Raw genomic sequence first — 20,659 nt, 5'->3', positions numbered from 1 at the left:
CCCTTCAACACCTTTAGTACCGGGTTGTATCAGGAACCGGTACTAAAGGTCGTCCTACATAGACCCTTCGTCCACCCGAGCTCGCTCTGTTCTTCCCCTTTCCCCTCTCCTCTATGTTCTTTTTCCTCTTCCTCTCAAGCTCATCACACATTTTTCCCAAAATTTGTCAAGATTTGAAGGCCCCCATCCATTCAAATGATCACAAAGGTTAGCAAATTTGTCTTTTCATCTCTCATTGCTAGATTAGCTCGTGCAATGCTTTATATAGTGATTGATTTTTGAGTTTAGTAATTTGGGAGGAATTATATGTATGTGCTAGTATTTGATTTATATGCAATTTGAGGTCAAAAATAACACTTAGTTTGCATATGTAGGTGTGGTTTACTTAGTACCTTCTAAATCTCCGTTGTAACCACCGTCGATCGCTCGCAACGTCCCGTCGCCGGCACCACCTTGTGGTGAGCCTCTTGTTCATGAAGTTTTATATAAAAAAATTGATGTTTGTGTGATTTGGATATATAGTTACTCGTATAATTATCTTACCCATATGTTGTTTGTTATACATAGTGCCATGGTTTTGATATCCGTCCCCGTCGGCCCTCGTCCGGGTTATGATTCGGATGTGATATATTCTCTTTTAAAACTATTCATTGCATTTCGTGTTTATGACAAATTATGCCCATCAAGTTGACATAGATATTTGTATGTAGGAGGTAGTTGAACCGGAAATTCCAACCGACCCTATTGTCGAGAGGTTAAATTTAGTTGAAAGAGAAAACGAGGATTGAAGGAAAAATTGAAAAGAATCGAGGGGGAGAAGATGGAATTGGAGTTGCATGTTGTCGATGATCACAAGATTAAGATGGAGAAAATGCGCTTGAAGATTAGAAAGATTAGAAAATATGCCATTCATAGTGAGGCTTGGTATCATTATGTTGTTGGATCAATTGTTACCTTAGTTGCGATCTTGATCGCATTTGTTGTTGCATTTAAATTCTTTAGCTAAAGAGTTATTTGTTTGTTGCATTTAAGTGTTGTATGATCTTTATGTATGAACTTTATGTATTGTATTAATTTGGTGTTTTTGGTGCTGTGTATTGAAGATGAGCCGGCAATGGATGTACGATGACCGATGCTCTCCCGAGTTCATTAATGGCGTGCGTACTTTTCTGCTTGCGGCTGAGGCAAACAAGCAGGCGGATGATTTTATGCCTTGTCCATGTGCTGGCTGTAAGAATGGTCACAATTACTCTATGTCAAGAACCATTCACGTCCATCTGTTTGAGTCTGGTTTCATGCCCCACTATAATGTTTGGACCAAGCATGGAAAAAGAGGGGTTATGATGGAAGAGAATGAAGAAGAAGAGGACGACGACAGCTATCCTGGCCATGGGTTTCCTGAATACGATGATACAACAATGAGGGAAGAAGCTGAGCCGGTAATGCGGGAAGAAGCTGAGCCGGCAATGCGGGAAGAACCTGAAGAAGAGGCATCGGATGAGCCCGTTGATGATCTAGGTCGGGCCATTGCCGATGCAAAGAGAAACTGCGCAAGTGATTTGGAGAAAAAGAAGTTGCAGCGCATGTTAGAGGATCATAAAAAATTGTTGTACCCGAATTGCGTAGGTGACAAGAAAAAGCTGGGCACCACACTGGAATTGCTACAATGGAAGGCAGAGAATGGTGTATCTGACAAGGGATTTGGAAAGTTGCTGGTAATGATAAAGAATATGCTTCCAAAGGACAACGAATTGCCCGAGAGTACGTACGAAGAAAAGAAGGCTGTCTGCCCTCTAGGGTTAGAGGTGCAGAAGATACATGCATGCCCTAATGTTTGCGTCCTCTAGTGCGGTGAGTACGAGGATTTGAACCCTTACCCAGTATGCGGTGCATTGCGCTATAAGATCAGCCGCGATGATCCTGGTGATGTCGAGGGCGAGCGCCCCAGGAAAAAGATTCCTGCCAAGGTGATGTGGTATGCTCCTATAATACCACGGTTGAAACGTTTGTTCCAAAACAAAGAGCATGCCAAGGCGATGCGATGGCACAGAGAAGACCATAAGAAAGACGGAAAGTTGAGAGTACTCGCTGACGGGTGGAGAAAAATCGAAAGAAAGTACGGGAAGGAGTTTGCAGATGACGCAAGGAACGTATGGTTTGGTCTAAGCGCAGATGGCATTAATCCTTTTGCGGAGCAGAGCAGCAACCATAGCACCTGGCCTGTGACTCTATGTTTGTATAACCTTCCTCCTTGGTTGTGCATGAAGCGGAAGTTCATTATGATGCCAGTGCTCATCCAAGGCCCTAAGCAACCCGGCAACGACATTGATGTGTACCTAAGGCCATTAGTTGAAGAACTCTTACAACTGTGGAATGGAACAGGTGTGCGTGCGTGGGATGAGCACATGGGGGAAGAATTTGACCTAAAGGCGTTGTTGTTCGTGACCATCAATGATTGGCCTGCTCTCAGTAACCTTTCAGGACAGACAAACAAGGGATACAACGCATGCACGCACTGTTTGGACGATACCGACAGTATATATTTGGCTAATTGTAAGAAGAATGTGTACGTGGGACATCGTCGATTTCTTCCGAGCAGGCATCCCGTAAGAAAGAAAGGCAAGCATTTCAAAGGTGAGGCGGATCACCGGACGAAGCCTCGCCACCGTACTGGTGCTGATGTACATGATATGGTCAAGGATTTGAAGGTGGTCTTTGGAAAGGGTCCTGGTGGACAAGCTGTTTCGAATGACGCTGACGGACGCGCACCCATGTGGAAGAAGAAATCTATATTTTGGGACCTGCCCTATTGGAAAGACCTAGAGGTCCGCTCCGCAATCGACGTGATGCACGTGACGAAGAATCTTTGTGTGACCCTGCTTGGCTTCTTGGACGTGTATGGGAAGACAAAAGATACACCTGAGGCACGGGAGGACCAGCAACGTATGCACGAAAAAGATGGCATACATCAGGGGCATGCAAGCTACGCTCTTACCAAAGAAGAGAAGGAAATCTTCTTTGAATGCCTGCTCAGTATTAAGGTACCGTCTGGCTTCTCGTCGAATATAAAGGGAATAATAAACATGGCAGAGAAAAAGTTTCAGAACCTAAAGTCTCATGACTGCCACGTGATTATGACGCAACTGCTTCCGGTTGCATTGAGGGTGCTTCTACCGGAAAACGTTTGATTAGCCATTGTGAAGCTATGTCCATTCCTCAATGCAATCTCTCAGAAGGTAATCGATCCAGAAATCATACCAAGGTTAGAGAATGATTTGGTGCAATGTCTTGTCAGTTTCGAGTTGGTGTTCCCACCATCCTTCTTCAACATCATGACGCACGTCCTAATTCACCTATGCGAAGAGATTAACGTTTTGGGTCCTGTATTTCTACACAATATGTTCCCCTTTGAATGGGAGTCTTAAAGAAATATGTTCATAACCGTGCTAGGCCAGAAGGAAGCATCTCCAAGGGCCATGAAAATGAGGAGGTCATTGAGTTTTGTATTGACTTTATTCCCGACCTTAAGCCGATTGGTGTTCCTGAATCGCGGCATAAGGGCAGACTGAATGGAAAAGGCACGCTAGAAGGGGAACAAATAATATGTATGAACGGATGTTCTCTCACTGAAGCACACTACACAGTTCTACAGAATTCCGCCTTGGTGGCTCCGTATATGGATGAACACAAGAATTTGCTACGCTCCAAACACCCGGAGCGGTCTGATGACTGGATTACACGTGAACAAACCAGGAGTTTCGCCAGCTGGTTGCAGACACGTACCATGCATGACGCCTCTATTGAAGATGACATGTACTTGCTGTCCCAGTTACCATCTTCGAATATAATGACTTTCAAAGGGTACGAGATAAATGGTAATACATTTTACACGATCGCCCAAGATAAGAAGAGAACCAACCAAAACAGTGGTGTCCGCTTTGATGCAGAAACCAAGACGGAAAAGGAAACATATTATGGTTATATACAGGACATATGGGAACTTGACTATCGACGTGGTTTGAAGGTCCCTTTGTTTCGGTGAAAATGGGTCAATATGACACGAGGCGGGGTAACGGAAGACCCGCAGTACGGAATGACAACAGTGGATCTCAACAATCTTGCGTATGCAGACGAACCATTAATCCTAACCAATGATGTGGCACAGGTTTTCTATGTGAAGGACATGTTTACCAAGCCGAGAAAAAGAAAAGATAAGGAAGCGAATGCATCGTACGATGAGCCAAAGCGGCACATAGTTCTTTCTGGGAAGAGAAACATCGTGGGAGTGGATGACAAGATAGACATGTCAGAAGATTATGAAAAGTTTGATGACATTGCTCCATTCACAGTGAATATTGACCCGAGCATCCCGTTAAATGATGAAAATTTTCCATGGTTACGGCGCAAAGGAACACATGCGAAGAAAAAGTTTCACACCCAAAGATCTGGGATGTGATCAGCTTCACTATCATCACTTTCTTCTGTGTTTCACACTCAGGAGAGAATCTCTGTAATAGTTAGGGTAGTTATGTGTTTTGGCATTTGAAACGCGAAGAAATTTTATGTGCAAACAAATTCTTTCATGCCTTTACTCATTTTTTCAGTTAAATAACTCTAAAATTGAAAAGCATTTCAAATAAACTCAGAAAAGGATGAAAATTAGCATGGTATCATAATTTCACCCACATAGCATGTGCAAAAAAGTAGAGAGAGTTACCGTAAAAACTGGATGCACTTCGTGTACAAAATGGACAATCTCTTTCGAAGTATCAGGGTTTCGGACAAAAACTCATCCGTTACAAAGGCATTTCATTTTTTAAATAACCTAAGCATTACCAAATTGAATATAATGATAAAACACACTAATATTAAACATAAGAAAAAAAAGAATCACTAAAAAATATATTTTCAAAGTTAAGTTATTCACAAACTAGTAATTCACACAAATTTCAAATAATTCAAAATTTAAACTATTCAAATTTGTAAACTACCGGTACTAACAGAAAGTTTGTATAATTTTTGTATCTAAAGCAAAAATATTCACAAAGAAACTCTAAATATAGCAAAAAACAACTCAAAAATAAATAAAACAAAAATAAATAAAGCAAAAAAATAAGAAAAAAAAGCCCACCTACTAGGCCACAGCGGCCTGCATACGACTAGAAACCCAAATTCTAGTTGGGCCAGGATGCAGGCCCGCTAGCCCAGTAGGCCCAACAGGGCATCGCAGCAGAGGTAGGCCCAGAAGGCCTGCTTAAGAGAGGAGCTCGAGACAGCAGCGACGACGGGGCTTATAAGCAGGTGCGAGTGCCCCTCGGCTAGCGAGGTGGGACTAAACTTCTGCGCCCCTCGTCTGGCAGTGCACACCCTTTAGTACCGGGTCGTGGATCCAACCGGTACTAAAGGGGGGGCTTTATTACCGGTTGAAGCCACGACCCGGTACTAAAGAGGGTGCGATTTCCGCCGCTTGGCCTGGCCAAAACAGCCCTTTAGTACCGGTTGGTGACTCCAATCGGTACTAAAGGTGTCCCCTATATAACAAACACTTCGAAAAATTTCAGTTTCTCATCTCACTTCTCTCTGCCGCCGCCCCGTCCCGCGCCGTCGCCGCCCCTGTCGCGTCGTCCCCGTCGACTCTGCAACGCCCGCGTTCTCGTCGCATCATCCCCGTCGACTCCGCAGCGCCCCCGTCGCCGTCCCCTCGCCTCGCCGCCGTCGCCTTGGATCGCGACCTCGCCGTCGCCTCGACCTCGCCCGCGCGCGCTGTGAGCCCCTCCCCCGGCCCCTCTCCTCCCTCCAATCGATCAAAGCCACCGCGCGCCGACGCCGGCCGTAGCGCACACACACGCGAGCACGCACACACACACACTACATGCACACACACACACTACACGCGCACACACACACAATTTTTCTGTTTTTAGTTTTTAGTTTTTTTAGTTTTTCTGTTTTTCATACAAAGTTTTAGATGAATTAATTAATTAGATTAGATTAATGTCAAATAGTATATAGAAATGTTAGTTATAATATATATAATGTCAAAGGTTTTTTTTCTGTTTTTTATACAAATGTTATAGAAATGTTAGTTATATAGAAATGTTAGAAATTTTGGAAATGTTAGTTTTAGCTAGATGAATTAGATTAATTTCAAATTGTTAGACGATGATCGATGTTTTTTTAGTTTCTTATATTTTTAGTTATAAAATTTAGAATTTGCATATATGAAATCACAATCCATCATTTAAAAAATGTTACTTTACTTTTGCGGCATATAGTATTTGTTGTCGATGATGCCCGGCCCGCATCCTCGCCGTCGACCCGTTCGCGACGACGTCCTGCTTCAGAGGACCCATGTCCGGGACTGGGCTCCGCCGGGCTGGCACTGGGAGGTGCTACCTTCAGGGGCGCGACGCTTGGTGAGGAACCCGGCCCCGGATCCCGTCGTCGACCCTCATCTCCTTTGGTGGCGTTCGCGTGGGCCACTTTCGGTGCGGAGGGAGCCGGCCCCGCCGGAGGTGGTACATCGCCGTGTCAGGGAGGAGGACGAGCACGTCCATCGCTACATGGCTGCTATGGACGTCAGGTTCTCCAATACCTGGCAGGTTCTTTTGGGAGTTCACCCTAGCTATGATCCAGTGATGGTTCCTTCTCTTTGGGTGTCCACCGCCCGCACCTCAGGAACCGCGAGTGGCCTAGATTACTCTGTAGTATTTGATCTTTATTAGCTTGCTAGCTAGCTAGCTAGTGATGTATTCGATATTATATCTATTATTCGAGACGATGTATTCGAGATTATATCTATTATTCGAGACGATGTATTCGAGATTATATCTATTATTCAAGACGACATATTCGAGATTATATTCGATGATGCTTATTATGTAATATGATTGATTCAGTTTTTCCTTATTAATTGATTGCATCCATGCATTGTAATTTGAATATATTTCTTTTGGATTAGTTAAATAAAACCTATAGCGGACAATACCGGCAGAGAGGGAGAAGAGGCCCTGTTCAATATCATACGCAATCCTCGCGGGCCAGATGATGATCAGAATGAAGAAGATTATGACGGCTCCGAATATCTAAACAACACCGGGGAGGATGATATGATATTCGATCGCGATGACCGAATTGATGAAGTCATGAACTATGAACATGACGAAGAAAATGTTGATTTTGAAACAACAAAGACCGGCGAGGTATATATATTTATATAAGCAGGCATCTGGTGATCATCACATATTTTAAATGACTTGAAGATATATTAACGAATCGATCTTTCTTCTTTCAGCCATCTGGATCGAGCAAATCTTCAGGCAACAGGAAACGGGGCCTGAACAAAAAGTTGAAGGAGGGCGTAAAGTACAATATCGAGGCCACCAGACCTAATGGCGAACCATTAGCGCCTAAGAAGATTGCGGACAAGTTCGTTCGTCAGTGCGGAGTTCTTGTGAAGGACCTACTCCCGATCTCCCTTCAAGAATGGAGACAGCCAGCAAAGCCACGTCCAGGAGTTACTTTTGTCAACGACAGACAAAAACTTCTGCTTTGGGAAACGATCATGGAACATTTCACCCTACCAGATCATTTCACAGATGCAGATGTGGAGAAAGTCAAGGACGCTGCTCTTAGGAAGATGGTTGTTGCATTCAAAAACCACAAGAATCGTGAATGGGCCAAGTACGTCAAGGAAGGAAGGAAGACTCCAGTATTCGAGGGAACACTAGAGAAGCAAAGTGCTCATTGGGACGATTTCGTCAAATTCAAGGATTTGGAATTATCTAAGGAACGGTCGAGAATAAACAAGGCCAATGCCGCAAAAAAGGATAAGTTCCATAAGCTGGGGCCAGGTGGCTATGCGGTGGGAATGCCTAAGTGGGATAAGTCTGAGAAAGAGATGCTGGATGCAGGTGTCACTCCAGAAACATTGAGCTGGCCCCCCAGGTGCAGGACTTGGTTCTATGCGCATGGGGGGGAGTTGGACCCGAAGACAGGCAAAGTTTTGAAAAAGGTATGTCTGGACGGAGCCGAAGATAAGCTACTTGTTGCAATAGAAGAGGCTCGATCGGGGGTGTTCGAGCCCAACAGAGAGAACGACGAGCTTACGCGTGCCCTGGGAAATCCTGAACACCCGGGAAGATCACGAGGCATGGGTGCTATTCCGTGGTATGAGGGGTTTTCGGACTGAAACGCCGACTACAGAACCCGTGCGAGAAAGAAGATTGCGGAGGAGAAGAAGAGGAAGATGGAGGAGGAGCAGAGGAAGCTAGACTATGAACGCCTTCAAGGCATAGAATCAGCGCACGCGGACTTGGCAGTCAAATTCCAGCGGCAGCAGGAGCAGATCGACTCACTTAGCCAGCAAAGGGGGTCTCAGCAGCTAGCGGATGATCCACCATTGGATAGCACCGTCCCATCCATGCCGAGAAGCAGCGTGGGTTCCGCCCCGGGCGACGCATTGCTGGATAGCTACCCAGTGGATGACATCATGGAGAACACTAACTGCGAGCTACACTTCAAAATGAAGAACATATCCATGAAGGTGGCGGACACCCTTGCTTTTACAAATCCCCCCGAGGCAACCTTCCATTGCAACCCGATTCCAGCGGGCTATGCTCGTGTCTTGGTTGATGAGGTGGTGGACCAATATTCGGGGCTAGAGCTTGACATTCCTGGAGGTGACGATGAGCACACACTGGGAGAGGCCAACCATCGTATCATCCTATGGAGAAAGGATTGCATCATCTTTCGAAGGCCACCGACACCGCGTCATCCGACTCCTCGTCGAAGTCCGCCACCGAGTCAGCAGACTCCCGCTCCTCCAAGTCCACCAACGCGTCAGGCCACTCCTCCTCCAAGTCCGGCACAGCTTCAGGCCACTCCTCCTCCTCCAAGTCTGGCAAAGCATCACGCCACTCCTCGTCCAAGTCCGGCACAGCTTCAGGCCACTCCTCATCCTCCAACTCAGCCACATCAGCCGTCTTCGCCGCCTCAGCTATGGTGCGTAGCGGTACAAGTCGAGGTAGTACTGGAGGTACAGGCGGAGGCAAGCGATTTCAATATGGTCCAAGCCTCGCGCCTCTTCCGCAGAGGCCTTACGTCAAGTCCGAGGAGGAAAATGTAGCCATATCGAAGGGCGAGGTGGAAGCCCATTTTGCACCGAAACCGCCATCGCCGCCAAGGGAGAAAGTGCCTGTGGAAAAGATTGACCACTTCATTCGTATGGCTAGAGCACCAGCTCCCAAGCCTGTTGACACAGACTATGAGCGCCACATCAAGAAGTTAAATCGAGCACGTCTACAAAAAGAGGCGAGCTCGAGCTCGAGCAAATCAGCTGGCAAAAGGAGCGGTAAAACCGTTCCCCAGCTGGGAGAACAGGCGGCGCAATCAATCCCCCCGCTTGTTGTGCCAACAACACATGAGAGTAGGCGCGCCCAATATTATTGTGGGCAAACCGTTAACGTTCCCGGGGTGGGCGATGTGGTAATAACCGAGGAGCATATTGCGCAGGCTGAAACGATCGGGATCACTGTTGGACAACTCCTCGATATCGAACCCATGTCTCCGACTAGAGATGAGGAAATAAAACGGAAATATGTTCGGGGCCAACCTTTGGTCGAGCTAGACGAGGTCAAGAACCTCCCGACGAGAATGTATGAATTGCATCGATGGTGCATGGACATTACCAAGATTTCCAATCAAGAGTCCCTCATGATGAATGTCAAGGAGGAGCATTACTACCATGAGAAAGCTCTGGCCGTTGAGTATTCAGAACTATTTCAGGTATACAATCAAGACGCACTCGACAAATCTATCGTCAGTTGCTATTGTCTGTAAGTGATTTCTTTCTGTAATTTAAGTCTCAAGCTAGCTGTAGTGATCATTTTGATCAATCATTACCTGTAATTATCCTCACTATATTCTTTTCTATGGTATTATGCAGGATGAAGATTTATGAAATGAAAAAAGGTGGACGCTATGGCATTGGGTTCGTTGACCCAAATACCATTAATGAATACACATGGAAATTAGATCCATATTACGAAAAAAGTGTAGAGGAAAGCATGCTAGAGTTTTTCAAGCGCCTCAAATACAATGAAGATATACTACTTCCTTACAACTTCGAGTGAGTCACACTGTCTTGTACTACAAATTCTGTTTTTGCCTACTAGCTAGCTACATGTTTTTGCTTACATATGCCCGCTTAATTAAGACATGAAAACGTGTGTGCATGTAGATTTTACTAGATCTTGTTAATCATTAAAGTTGATGAAGGAACAATTGAAGTACTAGACTCACTACTTAAGAAAGCAAGTGACTACACCATCGTGAAGGGGATAGTCAACAGGTAATTTCAATCATTATTAACTATATCTCGGCATATTTAATTAGTTTGTCATTTCCTGATAACAACTATTTAATAACCCATTTATTCATTTTCTTTGTCGGCGGGCAGGGCTTGGGCAAAGTTCATCAGGGTCACTCCAGGCCCATGGAAACAAGATATGAAATGGTATCGACCCGAGGTAAGTAATTAAGTAGTACTAACTAGCTGTCATCTCTTTAATTATCATGCTTGATTAATTATTATCTGATCAAATTCCATTCTCGTAAAGGCCCTGAAGCAGGCGCCGGGAAATAATCTGTGTGCATACTACGTTTGCGAGAACATTCGCATGATGGCATCCGAAAGGAGCAAATCTCAAAGACAGGAATGGGTACGTTTGTCAGAACACTATTCACAATTTTTACACCATTGTCGATATCTAGTCACACAACTAATACACATGCATATTGATCTCCTTCTTAACAGTTCAAAGAGGTGCAGGAGTAGCTCCTACCAACGGAGCGCATACTAGCAATTCAAAAGGAAATAGCGGGATTTTTGCTCGACCAGGTCATTGATCCCAAAGGAGAATACTATTACCCGCTACCGCCCCCATGAACCACTTCCAATTATTATCGTGCTCCGAAGACACCAATTAGGCTAATGCCACTGGCTCCGAAGGCACCAATTAGGAGAAATTGTATATATATATACATGTGTGCATATATGTGTGAATTAATTAATGGTGGTTGTGAGACATTCGATGATATATATATATATTATGGTCGGTTCTACTAGAAATTCTATTTATATATATGCATAACGTATACAATATGTAGTATCATAAAATACCAGCAAACTAAAAAGAATTAAATGGAAAACACAAAATTAAATAAAAAAGAAATCATAAACCCAAAACCCCCCCAATCTTTTAATACCGGTTGGTGACACCAACCGGTACTAAAGGGCTCCCTGCCCCCGAAGCTGGCTCGTGCCACGTGGTTGCCCTTTAGCACCGATTCGTGCTAAACCGGTACTAAAGGGGGGGGGGGGCTTTAGTGCCTACACTTTAGCTCCGGTTACCAAACCGGCACTAAAGGGCCTTACGAACCGGTGCTATTACCCGGTTCTGCACTAGTGTAAAATACGGCATGCATAAATTTTAATTTAATATTTTTTTTTGCTTATGCAGAAATTCCTCATAAAGTTTAAATCCCGGCATGGCAACGTGTGATTCCGTCAAATGAGTCATCTGGTTCTAAGAGCACCTATAGTCGGGCGCCTCAAACGTCCGAGAAGACGGCCCGGTCACCGACCGGCCAAAAAAAATGTGACCCAGACGGACGTCTCAAATGGGTCTCAAACGCCCGGGCTGACCGACACCCCTCATATTCAGCTCAAATGTAGGGCGGATATGCGGAAGCCCGGACGCGTCTGCCACGTCGGACCCGACAGGCCTACCCATCACAAATTGCATCAAATCCATCAAACCCTCCGCCCTTTCGCCCTCCTCCTGCCTCCCTCCACCAATTCCCGCGCCCGAACCCTCATCGTCTGCCACGCTTGCTCCCCATCCTCGCCGTCGGTCCCAACTCGCCACCCTAGATGTCGTCCCCTGTCCCCAACTGTCGCGACCGAGGCTGCATCCGTGTCATCTGTCGGCGTCCCATCCTCGGCGATATCGTGCAAGCCGGAGAACATCTCGCAGAATGACCGGCGACAGAGGCAGCGAGAGAAGGAAGCGGCAGCGTCACAGGGAGCGGACGCGGACCTCGACAAGCAGTTGTCCCCATCCCCGCGCCCGGGACGCTGCACCCATCCATCCAGCCGCTGACAAAGATCGTGTCATCGAACTAGGTTAGGACAAAAGAGGATCCGACTGAAGGAAATATGCCCTAGAGGCAATAATAATGTTATTATTTTATTTCCTTATATCATGATAAATGTTTATTATTCATGCTAGAATTGTATTATCCGGAAACATAATATTTGTGTGAATACATAGACAAACAGAGTGTCACTAGTATGCCTCTACTTGACTAGCTCGTTGATCAAAGATGGTTATGTTTCCTAGCCATTGACATGAGTTGTCATTTGATTAACGGGATCACATCATTAGGAGAATGATGTGATTGACTTGACCCATTCCGTTAGCTTAGCACTCGATCGTTTAGTATGTTGCTATTGCTTTCTTCATGACTTATACATGTTCCTATGACTATGGGATTATGCAACTCCCGTTTACCGCAGGAACACTTTGTGTGCTACCAAACGTCACAACGTAACTGGGTGATTATAAAGGTGCTCTACAGGTGTCTCCGAAGGTACTTGTTGGGTTGGCGTATTTCGAGATTAGGATTTGTCACTCCGATTGTCGGAGAGGTATCTCTGGGCCCACTCGGTAATGCACATCACATAAGCCTTGCAAGCATTGCAACTAATGAGTTAGTTGCGAGATGATGTATTACGAAACGAGTAAAGAGACTTGCCGGTAACGAGATTGAACTAGGTATTGAGATACCGACGATCGAATCTCGGGTAAGTAAAATACCGATGACAAAGGGAACAACGTATGTTGTTATGCGATCTGACCGATAAAGATCTTCGTAGAATATGTAGGAGCCAATATGAGCATCCAGGTTCTGCTATTGGTTATTGATCGGAGACGTGTCCCGGTCATGTCTACATTGTTCTCGAACCCGTAGGGTCCGCACGCTTAAGGTTTCGATGACAGTTATATTATGAGTTTATGAGTTTTGATGTACCGAAGTTAGTTCGGAGTCCCGGATGTGATCACGGACATAACGAGGAGTCTCGAAATGGTCGAAACATAAAGATTGATATATTGGACGGCTATATTCGGACACCGGAAGTGTTCCGGGTGATTTCGGAGAAAACCGGAGAGCCGGAGGGTTACCGGAACCCTACCGGGAGAAGTAATGGGCCATATGGGCCTTAGTGGAGAGAGAGAGGGGCAGCCAGGGTGGGCCGCGTGCCTCCTCCCCCCTTGGTCCGAATTGGACTAGGAGAGGGGGGGGGGCGGCGCCCCCCTTTCCTTCTCCCTCCCCACTTCCTTCCCCCTCCTAGTAGGAGTCCTACTCCTACTAGGAGGAGGACTCCTCCTGGCGCTCCAATTGAGGCCGGCCGACCTCCTCCCCTTGCTCCTTTATATACGGGGGCAGGGGGCACCCCTAGACACACAAGTTGATCCACGTGATCATATTCTTAGCCGTGTGCGGTGCCCCCTTCCACCATAATCCTTGATAATATTGTAGCGGTGCTTAGGCGAAGCCCTGCGACGGTAGTACATCAAGATCGTCACCACGCCGTCGTGCTGACGGAACTCTTCCCCGACACTTTGCTGGATCGGAGTCCGGGGATCGTCATCGAGCTGAACGTGTGCTAAAACTCGGAGGTGCCGTAGTTTCGGTGCTTGATCGGTCGGGCCGTGAAGGCGTACGACTACATCAACCGCGTTGTGCTAATGCTTCCGCTGTCGGTCTACAAGGGTACGTAGATCACACTCTCCCCTCTCGTTGCTATGCATCACCATGATCTTGCGTGTGCGTAGGAAAATTTTGAAATTACTACGTTCCCCAACACCGACAGCCGGTTGGGGCATTCCGGAGAGCTTCAGCTAACGCATATGCCATCGATGGACGTTTTGTCACTCGTTGCAGCTCGTTCGGGCGCGAACAAGCACTGACACTAGAGGCGCCTGGGCTGCCCACAACCTATTCGACGAAACGACACAACAAGACTCGGTATGTTTTTGTTGCTTCTCCCCAATCAACTTTGCATATGCCATGTTTAATGTTTTGCAAAGACTGTTAGTTCATTTGGGACATGATCAATGCTTGTAAACCATCATAATTTTAGGAGTTTACCATGTTGGACATGATCAATGATAGTCATGAGCCGACCAAATGGACTACGAGTTGGGGGATCCAACTTGCCATTCATTTGAAGTTGGGACAACATCAAATCCCAATCTGAGCAGCAAGAATAATAAGCCAAAGACGACAAAGGCAAAAGGTCCGGCATTCTCAAACTTTTGAGGATATCTTATTGGTTAAATCTTGGTTGGCCACAACAATGGCTCCCATATATGGCATGGAGCAAAAGTGAAACAAGTATTGGAAGAAGATTTGGAAGGAATATCATTAACAAAATCAATATGTGGAGTGCATCTTATCATCACGAACCGCAATGAGGCATCTCTCTAACATCGACGAGGGATCATTCAAGGGGAAGTAAACAAGTACGTCGACTACTATTCACAGGTGATTGGCTGCCCTCAAGGTGGGATGGGAGTGGCAACTCACGTAAGCTAAATTACGTCATCTTGTCATCATTTGCATATACTTATTTTTGCATCATTGTCATACATATTTTGTTTGCTAGACGGTGGCGGTGGCCACTATGCATCAAGAAACGGACAAGCATCCATTTGGTTTTAGCCATTGTCGAGTTGATATTGAATGGCAAACCAAAGTGGACACATCTTGTGGCCGATCTCAAGGCTAGCAAGAAGAGGAACGATGGCTCAAGCTCCCACCAATCAATTAGATTGGACGGAGAAGAGGAAGATGTTGTAGTGGAGAATGGAAGAACCACTGTGCCAAAGGATAACCGGTAAGTGATGGGAAACAAGTGGGAGAAGGCGAGGGCCTCTCGTGACGCCATGACTACAAAAATGTCCTCCACATGGACGAGCATTTTTTTTCTTCTGTTAAGCCGAACAAGAAAGAGGAGAGGTACAAACTCATGTTGGATGCGTAAAAAGAGAGGATGGATTGGCACCGGGACAGGGCAAACAAGAAGCTGCAAATTGAGATGTAGAAGATTGAGTTAGAGAAGAAAAAGACGGCGATGAAATGGGAGCTCGAAAAGGCCAAGATATTTGGAGAGATTGAGTTTGAGAATGAGAGGTTGAAAATCGCACAAGGCGGTAGATGCCAAGATAATGTTGGCAGACGAAAGCCTCTTTGATGAGTATGCAAAGAAGTGGCTTGTGGGGATGAAGAAGGAGATCAACGAGTGTAGGGAGTACGAGGCGGTGAGGGCGGCTATGGCAACAGTGGAACAGGAGGCAAGGATGCAGCCGGAGCAGGAGGCAATGATGGCGGCGGAGCAGGCCGCATGGATGGTGTCCGACAAGTGATCCGGCCAGCCAGCGAGTGAACCGTCACGCTTGGACTTTGACCTCATTTTGGCATATCCGGATTGTTGAACTATGATTTGTTTTGCTTTGTCGTATTTGTTTTGAACATGTAAATTGTATCGTATGATCTACGTACATGGATTGTATGGATTCGAGAGCCCGCATTTGAGGTGTGTGGATATACGTCAGCCCAAAACGAGGGGCGGGAGCATAGATCCAAACATCAAACACCTTATAAGTTCAAAAAAAAAAAAACACCTTCCGTCCTCCCCCGCTCGTGTCGTGTGCCCGCGCACGGTGTTTCTGCCCGCGAACAACGCGAACCTATCCTTTTCTTTTCTTTCCTTTTTCTTCTCGGCGAACAACACGAAGCTCTATCCTGTGTTCTGTACCCATCCATCCATCCTTCCTTCCTCCCACACTACAGAAAAGAAAATTCCAATCCAATCCAGGACCGGCTCACCACCTAACGGCAAAAGAAAAGCGCACCCGCAGGCAGGTCCAAATCAAGCCTCCTCGCCGCAACCACCCTCTCTCCCTCTCGCCGGCGTCCCCCCATTCACCGCCCCCCGGGTAGAGCGCGAGTCCCCAGCCCAGGGGGCCGCGGCGCGCCGCCCCCCCCGCCTAAACTTAGCGGCCGCTCCAGGAATAGGCGCGGGGCGCGCGGGGATGGGGTACCTGCCGTCCTCCCTGGGCAGCAAGGCGGCGCACTTCGTGTCCGACCTCACCACCGTCATCCTCAACCCCGTCTCCGAGCGCGAGCCCTCCCACCCCCCCGTGAGACCCCAGATCCCCCCTCCTCCAACTCCTCCCCCTCTCCGCGCCATCTTGCGCTGGACCCGGTTCGGCCCAGCGCCGTGTTCGGTCGTCGCGCCCGTTCCTCAATTCGCGTCCAAGGATCGGGTGATCCGGCCTCTGGCGTGCTCCTGGCAGGGTTTGGTGTGCAATTGCGGGGGGTTTAGGGACATTAGCTGTCCGTCGTTGCTGATTAGGGTAGGAGATGCTTCCGCTGGTGGGTTACAGGTGGGGAATTGGGAGATTCCCAATGATAGAGAGATAGCTTTTCGCGTCCTCTTGACCTGTTCTGCGTTGCTTGAGGAGCACAATCACACAAGGAAGCAGGTTGATCTTCCAGTGTCGACTGTTAACTACTGAGATGATTTTCTAGACATTTTCTGCTGGAAACTTCTGATGGTTCCGTCAGGAATGCGACTTCTATGCAGTGTCTGACTGTTAACTACAGAAGAAGTTAGCTTCTTTAGCATGTGTGATGATACTTCTGATGGTTCCGTTAGGAATGCGACTTCTATGCGGCGTTGACTGTTAACTACTCCCTCTGTAAAGAAATATAAGATCGTTTAGATTACTATAATTTAGTGATCTAAACGATCTTATATTTTCTTTAGGATGTGTGATGATATATACTTCAGCTGCAACACTATCGTTCCCTCGCAAAAAAAAAGCTGCAACACTATCGTTTGCTCACCTGTGTGTTTTTACTAGCACTATAGCAACCGTTTCTGATTTTAAAAAGGTGTAGTACCCCTCTGAAGTAATGAACTTTGCTGTTTTGTTGCTACCACCCCAAAAATCTCAGGAAATGAATAGCTCCACTTCCACTCCAATGTTCTTTTGGAAGCTACACGCTCCAGAGCTTCATAGCATTCCTGCTCCAGCCTTATTCATTCTGTGAATTTGTAAGAATTGGTTTGTTTGTTAGCTGTAAGAAGCAAACTGCAATTACATGTGATGTTCATAATGTGACTCGCAGTAGCAAATAGCCATCATTCCAGTCGGTATCCCAAGTTCCTGAAATTTTGCATTTCGATCTCTTTGGTTGATGTAGGAGGCGGACGAAGAGCAAGAAAAATCAGAAGACGACAAAGACTCTGACCACAATTCTGATAACCCAGATGGCCCCGATACATCTTCGTTTAGAGCATTCATGATCTCATTTTTGTCGCCATCTAGCTCTTTTAACGATTCAAGGGAGATAATCCCCGAGCAGAGCGAAGAAATGGGATACCCAACTTTAACACCAGTTGGGAAGACAAACAAGGGAAAGACAGGCTTGCTAAGCAGAGGGAAGCATTCCATTGGAAAAATCATTAATAAAGCGGCTAGGATGAGCGGTTTCAAACAAAGCTCAGAACCTAAAATTGACAAAGAGGTGGTAAATCATGCTGAATCAGTTGCACCTGCATTGGAGCTCGAAGGACCAAATGAAGTTAATTCCCTGACCAACATGCCAGTTATGTCAGAGCCATCTGTCCTTTTGTCAGAAACAATGCGATCCACTCTTTATTCCTCTCTTCCTATTCTGGCCCAAGGAAGGAGCTGGGTTTTGCTATACAGGTCTGGAATCTGTCCTACTCCTGTATGTTATGGTTGCACATATCGACTACTCTCTAATGATTATATATTCACAATTCTGCAGCACATTGAGGCATGGAATATCTTTATCTACTTTATATAGAAGGAGTTTGCTGTGCCCTGGTTACTCACTCCTGGTATGTTTCGTAAGTAGCAGGTTTTGTCTGGTCTCTTATAGTTCACCAGTACTTAAAGAAACTAGCCAATTGTACCGATATTATGTAGTTCCAAAGAGTAATTCTTACTTGGGTAATGTTTGTCACAATATGACTTTCTTACAAGTCTTAGTAATATCTCATATGTAAACACTTATTTTGCTGTTATAAGAAGTAATTGCTAACTTTCTATTATTTATTTGTCGATGTGTTCTCTAACAGGTAGTTGGGGACAGAAAGGGGGCGGTTTTTGGTGGTCTAGTTGAGGCTCCATTACAACCAACTAGCACAAAGAAGTATCAGGTTGAATTTACACATTCTGTTAATTGTCACCTATTCACCTTCTACTGATACTGATGGAAATTGGGTATTGCAGGGTACCAATAACTGCTTTGTTTTCACTAATTTACACAGCGATCCTGCTATATACCGGCCAACAGGTAATTTGCACTTCTATCTTTTTTTATGAGCTTTATGATGAATAAAAACCATATATTCTTCTATCTATTTTCTAGTCCATATAATTACAGGTGCTTCCTATAGTTATTTTTGTTCCTTGAGTTCCCATTCATAATGATATATTGCTCACAATTAATGCAAAAAGTCTCTGCCTCCCCTAAGTATTTTCTGATTAAGAATGTAATGAAAATAGGCGGATAGGTTATGGCTGGCAATGACGTGTCAGTAAGCTGCCTATGGACTAACCCTGAATTACTGAACTGCCGTTTGGATGGCTACAATCCTACATCAAGGGGTTAAGTAGACCTCCAAATTTTAGTTAGGCGTGTCCAGATTTAGTTTAGGGGGCAAAGTGAGCAAGGTGAATTGCTTGGGGGAGAAAAAAGACATTTCCCTATATTCTAATGTTAGCATATCTTACTAAAGTTCTGAAGGATCCAGTTGGTGCACATGTGAGCATTTTGAACCATTTGCCATGTGCCAAAGCAGCAATTACTTGATCTCAAAGCAGCTCTTATGTGTCCCATCTTATTATCTGTATGCACTGGCTCATTCTGTTAACATACTAAATGGTTGCATGTTGCAGGTGCCAATAAGTATTATACTGTGTGCTCTGCTGACTATTTGGCACTAGGAGGTGGAGGTCATTTTGCACTTTATCTAGACTCAGACCTGTAATCCCTCCCACAAGTTTCTAAGCATATCTTTAATTCCTTGAAAAAACTAGTAGTATTACTTTGTTGGTCTAAGCCAATGTTAATGCCTCACCTTTTGCTTTCTTTGTACTCTGCAGTTTGAGTGGTTCAAGTTCAAATTCGGAGACTTTTAACAACCAGTGTCTGTCACATTCTCCAGACTTTGCAGTTAAAGACGTTGAGGTACTTAAAATAACGAAGCATTTTGTTTTATCTCCCCATCCCCGTTTAGCAAATGCAATTACATCCATACTGCCCAAAATATGAATATAGCAAATACACCGTTTGTATAATTGATAATTCCCTTTGAAAGTCTTTTTCCATTCCCTCTGTCCCTGAACCTATGAGACATTATTTGGTCCAACAATCTTGTCTCACACACCTGCACACCATCTCACTCAACTTAACATATGCAACTGCTATATTGCCCACTGGAAATCATGGCAGATTTTTTCGGGGCCATGTGCATGAGATTTACTGCTCTGTGCTACTCCCTCCGTCCCTAGTGTCAAAAAACGTCTTACATTGTAGGACGGAGGGAGTACTAAACACAGGATAAAAAGCCTGCTTTCTCTACGCGCTTAAGCATATGCACCCTCTACATCACACAACAACAATGGTAATAAGAATGAAGAAAAAAAATAGTTGTTGACAGTTCGTACATCGCCTCACATCAAGAAGTAGCATCTTGAGCAAACCAAAGCGAAGGGCATAAAGAACTCGCCATCTTATGTGGGTGTCGATTCATCGAGGCAGATATGTAACTTGGTTTTTTCCTGTACAATGCAGCTATGGGGCTTCGTCTATCCTTCAAGGTACGCAGAGATGCTCAAGCTCTGCAGTACTGAGAAACCAGGGGTCTGCCGATTTTGAGTTTACCGAAGCAATGTGTGTTACATCTGTACAGTTTTTAGTAGGCGCCGCTAGAATTTTAGTGTGCAGGACCATGGTAGAAGTATTGGAAAGTGAGAACTTGTCTTGTCGAGCGAGTTTGCTGAGATTTATAAATTCTGTAATTTTCTTGTTATGCCAGTGGAACAAGCTTACTGGTGGTTGTTCGAATTACAGCGGCAAATGTACTGCATCATTCTCATGTCTTCACAAAAATGAGACTGATTCATGGGAGTACGCGTGGAACATAAAAAATGATTAGAAAATGTAGGGAAGACAATGTTTTTGAAATACATGTCTGCCAGAATGCTTGGCCTCATGTGGCAGAAGCTCATTTTTTGGGTGTTGCTTTCGACAGTAAGCCTAACGCCAATGGGCATTTTGGGTTGGAAGAGGCCAATCAAATGAAGGGAGGGAGGCATGGAGGGCGAAGTAAATCGGGTGATCACCACATTTCGTAGCTAAGCCAAGGTCTCATGTCTCCGAGCCAACCTACGCTTTCTCGAAGAATCCTGCACCGAGGAGAACTTGGCAGCCTCTGCCCTTCCGCTGGAGCTTCATGGGTGTTGCCCCGTTCCCCAATAGCTCACGA

The 20,659-nt window shown here is 45.5% G+C and overlaps 1 protein-coding gene across 1 annotated transcript; it reads left to right on the top strand.

Moving 5' to 3' along the window:
- Positions 1 to 15,891: 15,891 nt before the first annotated feature.
- On the top strand, positions 15,892 to 20,263 carry LOC125514579 (oxidation resistance protein 1-like). Its single transcript, XM_048679913.1, has 8 exons — positions 15,892 to 16,271; positions 17,341 to 17,849; positions 17,932 to 18,004; positions 18,245 to 18,325; positions 18,399 to 18,462; positions 19,068 to 19,155; positions 19,275 to 19,359; positions 19,966 to 20,263. Exons 1-8 carry the CDS (start codon positions 16,164 to 16,166, stop codon positions 20,047 to 20,049), a joined length of 1,092 nt encoding a protein of 363 aa, XP_048535870.1. The 5' UTR covers positions 15,892 to 16,163; the 3' UTR covers positions 20,050 to 20,263.
- Positions 20,264 to 20,659: the final 396 nt, after the last annotated feature.

This window comes from Triticum urartu, chromosome 6 (genome assembly GCF_003073215.2).
Source record: "Triticum urartu cultivar G1812 chromosome 6, Tu2.1, whole genome shotgun sequence".
NCBI classification, from domain to species: domain Eukaryota; kingdom Viridiplantae; phylum Streptophyta; class Magnoliopsida; order Poales; family Poaceae; genus Triticum; species Triticum urartu.
The sequence above is the reverse complement of the archived record's forward strand: the minus strand, read 5'-3'. Positions and strand labels throughout refer to the sequence as shown.